The sequence below is a fragment of the Embiotoca jacksoni genome, unplaced genomic scaffold (genome assembly GCF_022577435.1).
Source record: "Embiotoca jacksoni isolate LCO1_2020_lvr unplaced genomic scaffold, fEmbJac1.0.p SCAF_114, whole genome shotgun sequence".
Taxonomy (NCBI): Eukaryota; Metazoa; Chordata; class Actinopteri; family Embiotocidae; genus Embiotoca; species Embiotoca jacksoni.
In genome coordinates, this window is record NW_027185246.1 from 277505 (window position 1) to 287500 (window position 9996).

At 43.8% G+C, this 9996-nt stretch overlaps 1 protein-coding gene across 1 annotated transcript; it reads right to left on the minus strand.

Annotated features, from left to right (window-relative positions):
- Positions 1 to 1215: 1215 nt before the first annotated feature.
- On the minus strand, positions 1216 to 2661 carry LOC138194795 (uncharacterized). Its single transcript, XM_069143773.1, has 3 exons — positions 2624 to 2661; positions 1795 to 2549; positions 1216 to 1625 (listed from the first exon to the last, which is right to left on the minus strand). The coding sequence occupies exons 1-3, from the start codon at positions 2659 to 2661 to the stop codon at positions 1216 to 1218; spliced, it is 1203 nt and encodes a 400-aa protein (XP_068999874.1).
- Between the last annotated feature and the right edge of the window lie 7335 nt (positions 2662 to 9996).

Consider the following 9996-nt stretch of genomic DNA (forward strand, 5'->3'; position numbering starts at 1 on the left):
ATTTTTGGACTTGGTTGTATTTGTGGTAAATAAAACAAAGCAGTTTTTACTTTCACACATTAACTGTTTATTTTTACATTGTTGATTTACAACAGTCGTGGATATTAAATCACAGACCGTCACAGACCGTCACACTGCAAATACTATCAACTACAAACCACAAAAAACACCCCGTTAAAATGTTCTAATTCCATGAAATCTGCCATTAGGGAAAGCAAAACACAATTTTATTGAAGCTAACATGAAAATCAAACAATACAACCTTAAAATTAGTAAATAATGTTAAATCTGGCTACTGAGTTGAAACAGGACTACAAATAAAGTTCTTCAAACCGACGTCATGGCATTATATGTTTAAAATATCTTCACACAACAAATTTGCCAAATAAGCAAAAACTACTTTGGGACTTTTCTATAAATCAACTTTAAATCTAGTCACAGCAGAAACGAGTTTACCTAAAATATCACTCAGATTTCAGCCGGTGGAGCCTCAGAAGATTAAAGATGCTTCAATATTAAAGTATTGCACATCAGACCTGAAGGACTAAGTGCAATTATAAAAATATCCTGAAATATAAATTCTCCCTTTTACAAACTGAAACTCTTGCAGAGCCGTTCATTGCAAACGTTGGTGAAAAAGCAGTTTTCCACGTTTAGATTCCCATAAAATAAGGATGCTACCTGGTGTTAGCACGGCTAGCTTCAACACACTCTGAAGGCGACCTCGTCCAAACGAACTCCATCATGAAACTGCTGAACAATTTTATTAAAATCATCGCCGTACAATGCTGGCGTGAGGTAACACGTGCTGCCTTCAAACGGAAGTGGTCGGCTCGTGGTAAAAACGTGGGAAGTTGCGACGCTTGGTGTTCAAATGATTCATGACAAAACCATTGCTACGCAACAGCAACATGGACGGGTGTGTAGAAGCCACTGAGGCTTTGAAATTTAGCGAGCTCGTGGGCGGGAAACATAATAGATGTGTAAATAAATTACAAAGAGAAACTTTATATAACTTCAATTGCAAGACATTAGCTTTTAATTATCCAATAAAAAATAAACTTCTACGGTCGCCACCACTTCTGAAAATGTCAGCAAACACGTCTGAACTTGAGAATTCTGAGCTTTCAGAAACTTCCCGAAGTGGCAAACACGACTCTGTCTGAAGGCAACAACAGAACTTGTAGTTCAGAGATCTGACAGCTACGTGTTATTTCAGGAGTCAGAGAAGAAGATGGGATTCTTGACGCAGACGGGATGGATGTGCTTACAGCAGTCCTCGTCGCTCCAGACGAACTTCTTGTTCTTCAGACTCATACTGGCACACTGGCCCTCGTGCGCCGCGCCGGGCTCGCCGTCCCCCCAGAAGGTGTCGCCGGCCGGCTGCCCATCCACCCAGTACCACTCCCCGGTCAGGGAGCTGCGACGCATGCCCATCCACACCTCCTTCAGGCTGTCGCTCTTGGTCTCGATCAGTCGGTCGCTGACAAGTTGGTGCATTTCTGTGTTGGAGAAGCTAAGCATCTTCAGGTCCTTGTCTCGGCAGTATTTCAGAGACTCACGCCAGCCCATCGCAGTTTCTCCGATGTCTACAGCCAACGGAGTCAAGGCGCAGCCCCTGAAGTCTGTTGGGGGGAAATGAAGACAAAGAAGAGAGTGTTTTTTATTGCAGCCAACCAAAAACATACAAGAAAAAATGCAAGTAATTAAACAGTATGTTTGTCTGCTGTTGTTGTTAGCATGTCCCCGCTAACTACCCTACAGTGGACAGGAGTAGGAGCTTGTTCTACGTACCTGGGGATTTACCGACGATGTGTCCCGGGTTTCCAAACAGAGTACCATCCTTTCTTCCCAAAAAATAGACGGCTATTTTGGAGGAGGTGTGCCAGATGATGCTAATACCCGACTGCAGCGTGACCTTTACAGAGACGTAATCGGTTCCTTTCAGCTTCTGCCAGTCTGATCCCACCAGAGGTTCTGTCCCGATCCGAACCTTGTCTTTGTCTATCTCGTTCACCACGATCACGGCAAAGTCGTCTGTACCGGCGATGGATTTGACCACATAGCAGCCGGCGAAGTCGGCCTCTGGGATCAGAGAGAGGAGTAGACCTGGCCGGTAGAGGACGACCGTGCCGTCGGTCTTTACCATTGGTGATTCTGGGTCGAAGGTCATCGTGTTAGCGGACTTTTCCTGTGACAGGAGTACGAGTGTTTCTGCTTCAGCGTCCGTTGCCAGATGTGGAGGGATGAAGAACGTCTGCGCCTCTTCTTTGGCGGGCTGCAGCGCTGCGTACAGCATCCCACAGGTGCAGTTGTGCCGGATGCTACAAGGGTGACCGAAGAGGACGGCCACCGGGTTGTCCGCTGTCACAACTCTCTCCTCTCCAACCCAGAGCTGAGCAGCCTGCCAGGGCTTTAGCGAAACTTCTTTGCTGCTTTCGCCTTCAATGGTCACCGTGTTGTTTACGTCGGCGTTGACGATAATGACTCTAAATGGACCTCTTTCAGTGACCTCTGTGTTGCCATTAGTCGCAGGGTCGCCGGTTTCTCTGACGATGGGTACCGGAGGGATGAGGTACTTCTTGTCGAGTTTCTCGATAGGAATAACCACAGCGCTCTGCACGCTGTTGTTTTTTTGGCTGATGGCTTGAATGATGACATCTTTGTTGCTGGTAATTTGGATAACGCTGTCAGAGATTTCTGACTTATGCAGTTCTAGTGTTTTAGCTACGGTGTATACCCAAGTATATCCAGCAGCCAGAGACTCAGATTTTTCCGGGGTGGACGTTTGGGTTTTGACCTCGACTAAAGTGTCCTTATGAAGGACCGTGATGAGGATCTGGTTCTGTGGGTCACTGGGATGATAGTAGGCGATGTTCTCTGGAAAAACCACTATGAATTTATTGCCAGTGTTGACATCCGATAGAATGGCTGCAAGGCAAGTTCATTCATAATGCACCAGTCAGACACAAAGAGATTCAAAGTGCTGTACAGAGGCATAGAAATGCATTAAAAATGAGATATTAATGCTTCTTGGACTAAATACTTTGTTGGATTGGATTTACTGGACCTTTGCTGACTGAACCAGAGGGTTTCTGTCTGACTTTTCCAGGTCAATGTGGGACTTTAAAGCTGATTTGGTGAGTTATGTCAATACTGTCATTGTTTGTTTAAACAATTCATTCTAACTTGTTTAAACAAATAAACAATGACAGTATTGACATAACTCACCAAATCAGCTTTAAAGTCCCACATTAGACACTAGACAGTGGTGGTCTGACAAAGGTGTTTACTGAACCTGCTGTGCTTATTGGATGTTAAAATGGTTTATACGGATCGAATCACGAGAGTCTTAGCTTTCCATAGATATCTTGTATGAGTTTATAGGTTAACTTTTAACTTTGTTGTGATGGAAGGTGGATGTCGTTAAAACTCGTTGGCCCACAGGTGGGCCGTCTGACTGTACAGTGAATAAATAAATAAAACTGCCTTGAAAAGAAAAGAAAAAACAATATATTTCAAAGTCCAGTTTCCTGTTTAATGTGCTGGAACGCCTCGGAAAACAAGAATGTTTTATCAGGTGATCAGGAAGCTTGTTCCTCAGTTGAGCAGCACGGAAACTAAAAGCTATTTCATGTTATTAGGGCCCGAGCACCGATGGTGCGAAAGTCCTATTGTTTTTCAAGGAATTCTTTTTCTTTTTCTCGTTCCTTATTATTATTCTTGTCAAAGTGATTTTCCTTTTTGGAGGCTTTATCGTATTCAAAAACTCATGAAAGTGGAAACACATTTGTCTCCCGGCGAAAAATTTCGTATTCTAGTGGAATCGCAAGTGGGCGTGGCCAAATGGCTCGAGAGCGCCCCCTAAAGAGATGCCCCGGCGGCCACATTTACCTAAATTCACCAAATCCGGTGGACACGTGTATCACACCTAAACGCACAAAAAAGTTACATTGCACCGTTACGTCAACTCGACAGGAAGTCCACCATTTTGAATTTAGTCGCCATTTTGGGCAATTCTGACATGTTGTACTTTGTCGAACTCCTTCGAGGGATTTTGTCCGACCGACTTGAATTTAGTTTCTATGGATAGAAAACATGTTTGGGATTAAAAGTTGTATAAATAATTTGTTTTCATCGATGTGTGTGCCTGCGAAAGGCGGCCATGTTGAACATCTCACCATGAAACTAGGAGTTGCTTTAAATCTTATGTACATGGACCGACCTTCTCCAAACATCACAGGTATGATAACAGCCCCGCCCTGAAGACCCCTGTGGGGGAATATTCGCTCATAGTGATAGCGCCCCCTGTTGGCCACTGGAAATGACACTTTTCATACTTTCATATTCTACGTCGAGCTGGTTGATCACATGAACGTAAAGTCGGGTCACAATAACCTAAACATGTAGTTGATGAAATATTGAGACATTCGTTCGACTTTGTCATTGGGTGTCGCCGTGACGGTGTGGCAAAGTTTGATGTCTCGCCGTGACACAGGAAGTTGATGTTTAAGGTCAAAGGATGCTTGAAACCTCACGAAACGTGTCACATACATCCGGCGTGGTGAGACGATACATCTGATGTGTTATGCGAGTGGGCGTGGCCAAACGGCTCGCCAGCGCCCCCTAAACTGCAGCTCTGGCACCTAGTTTCACCTACATGCACCAAATTTGTTGGATTTGTGTATCACACCGAGATGTACCGAAAAGTGTCTCGGCATCGTGAATTTATTTTTGTCGATCGGTCTGACTGTGTCGTGGCAGCCATTTTGAGCGTCTCACCGTGAACCTGCAACTGACTGTAACTTTTATGTACATATTCCGATCTTCCTCAAACTTTACATCTTTGACAGCAGTCCCGCCCTGAAGACACCTGATAGTAATGTTCCATCATAGTCACAGCGCCCCCTGCTGGAGACAGGAAACGAGACAAAAATAGCAACTTTAAGCGGGGATATGTGGTCCCCCGCGCGCTGCACATCGGGAGACGGCTTTGGGGGGGGCGGCGCGCAGAGTGCGAGGGCCCGTTATCACTGCTTGCAGTTTTAATTTGGTTTTTATTTTGGTAATTTGGTAATTATCTTTATGTGGCTGTTAAACTGTAAATGATGTCCAGCTTGATTTGTAGATGGTCGTATCATGAATTAAAAGTGAGTAGTGACTTTCGAACCTTCTTATTCAGGGCCGAAGTCACTGACTGCAGTTTTTTCTGTTCGGACGTTCGACCAGATTCACTCACTCACTGTTGGATGTTTTTATTCAGCAGATGTAAGGACTGTAGTCGTGTGTTGATTTTGTCATGTCTAGATGTGCGTCATCTGGATAAGTTGTAATATTCATTTAGACGTGTGATTTAGAGGCTTTAGGTGTTAAACAGAAGAGGCCCCATGATGGACCCTTGAGGAACTCCACACTTAGTTTCCCAACTGACTTTTCTTTTACAACTTTTCTTTGTAATTTCATAACATGTCTGAGGAAAAACCTTGATATTCCCAACGGCCTCGCCTTCTCCCTCTTAGGTTATGTTGTCCAGATACCGTCCACGTTGCTGTTGCCTAGCAACACGACTTAACCACCTGAATGAGGAGAGCACGACTTCCCGTGTTGTAACCACGAAGTCAGATGTTCAATATGAACACAGCAATTAGTTTCCGCTAACACGGAGGGGGCGGGGCTTGTGACCTACAGTTAGAGTCTACGACACAAAGACCAAACAGAATCTTTAAAAGGTGTGTGGAGTTTACCTGAGTTCAGCGCTGCCGCCAGCAGGAGGCGGAGGAGCGCCGTGGGAGTCATGGCAACCAACAACGGGCAACACACAACCAACAACCAACGGCTCCCTGCGAAGTGAATTCAGTGTTTCTACAGATTTTACGTTAGGATCACTGCAGATTAATTAATTACATTTTACGTATTAAAATATTGAATATGAAGCTCTGAAACTTTGTGAACAAATTACACAACACAGAAAAATTAATTTACAAAAACATGAAACTGTGTGAGGTGGTGAAACATTTAAATTATCAACCATTTCGTTTTTTATTGGCACAAATATTCAAAAAGATAACAGCAACACACAGCATAAAAATGTCAAGAAATATGAATCAGAATTTAGCAGAATGTAAAATAAAGAAAATAAATGAGAAATTGATCAGAAGAATTCATTAAAGGTTAAATTGAAGGAAATAAGAGACAAACTTGATAAACAGCATCTGTTAAATTTAAAGACTGAAAGATTTCAAATGATCTTTTCTTCTTCTGTTTCAGGTGAGTCTTACCTGCTCGTTGCTCGTCTGCGGTGTCCCTCCGGCCGCTCCGATCTGCCGTGTCCCTCCAGCTGCTCCGATCTCATTTGTGAGTCAAACTCTGATTTGGAAGATGTTTGCATGAGACGTCCTTCGGTGAACAGGAAGTCGTTTGTTTGGTCTTTTATTAGGATTTAAGACAGAACGCGTCTCCTGTCTTCAACGAAGGACATTCAGGGAAATTAAAAAATTTAAATACAAATGATAAAAACAGGAAACACAAAAAGAATAAAATAGTTATTCATCTTTTTTAAACATTTCATCCTTTTTTTCCATTAAATCTATTTAATATTTTTATTTATGTCGTGTTTGTCTGTTCGTTTTTATCCTTTTTTTAAAAAAATAATTCAGTGTCCATCAAGATGTCTCTTTGTCTTCATGTCTCCATGTCTCCCTGTCTCCCTGTCTCCATGTCTCCCTGTCTCCATGTCTTCATGTCCCCATGTCTCCCTGTCTCCATATCTCCCTGTATCCATGTCTTCCTGTCTTCCTGTCTCCATGTCTCCATGTCTCTCTGTCTCCCTGTATCCCTGTCTTCATGTCTGTATGTCTCCATGTCTCCCTGTCTCCATGTCTCCATGTCTCCATGTCTCCATGTCTTCATGTCTCCCTGTCTCCATGTCTCCCTGTCTCCCTGTCTCCATGTCTCCATGTCTTCATGTCTCCCTGTCTCCCTGTCTTCATGTCTCCCTGTCTCCATGTCTCCATGTCTGCCTCCCTGTCTCCCTGTCTCCATGTCTCCCTGTCTCCCTGTCTTCATGTCTCCCTGTCTCCATGTCTCCCTGTCTCCCTGTCTCCATGTCTCCATGTCTCCATGTCTCCCTGTCTTCATGTCTCCCTGTCTCCCTGTCTCCATGTCTCCCTGTCTCCATGTCTCCCTGTCTCCCTGTCTTCATGTCTCCCTGTCTCCCTGTCTTTATTTCTCCCTGTCTCCCTGTCTCCATGTCTCCATGTCTCCCTGTGTCCCTGTCTCCATGTCTCCCTGTCTTCATGTCTCCCTGTCTCCATGTCTCCCTGTCTCCCTGTCTCCCTGTCTCCATGTCTCCCTGTCTCCCTGTCTTCCTGTCTCCATGTCTCCCTGTCTCCCTGTCTCCATGTCTCCATGTCTCCATGTCTTCATGTCTCCCTGTCTCCCTGTCTCCATGTCTCCCTGTCTCCCTGTCTCCCTGTCTTCATGTCTCCCTGTCTCCATGTCTCCATGTCTGCCTCCCTGTCTCCCTGTCTCCATGTCTCCCTGTCTCCCTGTCTTCATGTCTCCCTGTCTCCATGTCTCCCTGTCTCCCTGTCTCCATGTCTCCATGTCTCCATGTCTCCCTGTCTTCATGTCTCCCTGTCTCCCTGTCTCCATGTCTCCCTGTCTCCCTGTCTTCATGTCTCCCTGTCTCCCTGTCTTTATTTCTCCCTGTCTCCCTGTCTCCATGTCTCCATGTCTCCCTGTGTCCCTGTCTCCATGTCTCCCTGTCTCCCTGTCTCCCTGTCTCCCTGTCTCCCTGTCTCCCTGTCTCCCTGTCTCCATGTCTCCCTGTCTCCCTGTCTTCCTGTCTCCATGTCTCCCTGTCTCCCTGTCTCCATGTTGTTTTGTCTCCTGATTTGATCTGAAGTCACTTTGAAAGTCAAATATTGTTCTCATGTTTACGACTCGTCAGCGGACGACTGAATGTTCTTTAGTTTTTATGACTCACTCGGTACGGAGGATGAACTGACTCAGTTTTGGTGGTCAAAAGTCAAAAGTCAAAAGTCAAAAGTCAAAGGTCAAAAGTCAAAAGTCAAAGGTCACCATGTTCTTCCCTCTGTATCTGTCAATGAAGTTTCACTGATTTAAATGTTTTATGTTCGTGCTGCTGTAGTTCTCAGTGTGTCCACAGGGAGGAGCTGTTGGTGTACTTTAACCATCAGGGACCAGTCCTCTGACCACACACACACACACACAGACACACACACACACACACAGACACACACACACACACACACAGACACACACACACACACACACACACACACACACACACACACACACACACCCACACACACGCACACACACACACACACGCGCACACACACACACACACACACACACACACACACACACACACACACACACACACACACACACGCGCACACACACACCCACCCACACACACACACACCCACACACCCACACACACACACACACACACACGCGCACACACACACACACACACACACACACACACACACACACACACACACACACACACACACACACACGCGCACACACACACCCACCCACACACACACACACCCACACACCCACACACACACACACACACACACACACACACACACACACACACACACAGACACTGTAATCCTGTGTGTAACTCTGGTTGTTGTTGTCTAACTGTGAGACTCTTATCTAACGGTGAGACGGACGGAGGCGGACAACGGTCTCTTTTTGGAGGACATGTTTTAGGAAGGAGGACATGTTTTGCAGATGTTGAGTTTCTGTGAGGACATTTTATGAAAGGATGTCCTTTTTTCAAAGTGGGACATTTTTTAAGGAGGAACCGAACATTTCAAAGATGTCCAACATGCAGGAGGACGAAGGACAAATATTCTGTGTGACTGATGACTGTTTATTTAATATACTGATCACCTAAGTGTGTGTGTGTGCGTGTCCTCTAATCTTTAATCTGGTTTTAGATTACATTTTAGAATATAAACTAATGACATCGTTGTGTCTGTAGCCCCGCCCTCCTGATGACATCATGCAGACAGACAGGTTTATAAAGCGGAGACACTTCAGTGTGCCTCCAGTAGGACCAGGAGACATCATCAGGGGACATCAGGGGACATCACAGGACATCAGGGGACATCAGAGGAGATCAGGGGACACCAGGGGACATCAGAAGATATCAGGGGACATTAGGGGACATCAAGGGACATCAGAAGATATCAGGGGACATTAGGGGACACCAGGGGACATCAAGGGACATCAGCATGGCGACGTTCGTCTCTGTGAGTAACTCACCTTTTATTTGGAAAGGTTTTAATGTTTGAGATTTTATTTGATTGATTGATTTGATTTCTGTTGGTGATCAGAATATTTTTCAGAATTTAGTCTCACAATCAAGAAAACACTTTAAACAACAAACAAATAATAATAATAATAATAGTAATAATAATAATAATAGTAAAAGTAGAATATAAATCATTTCAGAGGTTTCACTATTTTCTCTGTGCATTTTACATTTAGATATTTATGGATCTTTAGTTTAAATCAATTGAACAAGGTGTTCCTGTTATTTTGTCCACCCCTGGCAGGTCTGCACACAAACTGATAATTAGATTCAGTCATATTTTATGTTTTATGTTCGACCGTATTCATGAAATAATGACGAGCACATGTTTAGAAAAATGTTTTATAATATCTTATAACATGTTTTATAATATCTTATAACATGTTTTATAATATCTTATAACATGTTTTATAATATCTTATAACATGTTTTAGAAATGTGTTTTAATGCAAAAATATTTTAATGTTGGAACAGATTAATTTAATTCTGAAACATAATATAAACACATAGTATCAAAGACAAGATATCAAAACACATTAAACATGTTAAAAACAAAGATATCAATTAATACATCTCATCTGAATCACCTGTTTAAATTTCCTCAGATAAATGTGATCATTATTATTGTTGTC

Coding starts and splice junctions, on each gene's coding strand:
- LOC138194795 (XM_069143773.1), bottom strand. CDS start 2,661: ATGTCATCATTCAAGCCATCAGCCAAAAAAACAACAGC. Junction 2,550..2,623: donor TCAGCCAAAAAAACAACAGC/GTGCAGAGCGCT, acceptor ACCCATCGTCAG/AGAAACCGGCGACCCTGCGA. Junction 1,626..1,794: donor CATCGTCGGTAAATCCCCAG/GTACGTAGAACA, acceptor TCCCCCCAACAG/ACTTCAGGGGCTGCGCCTTG.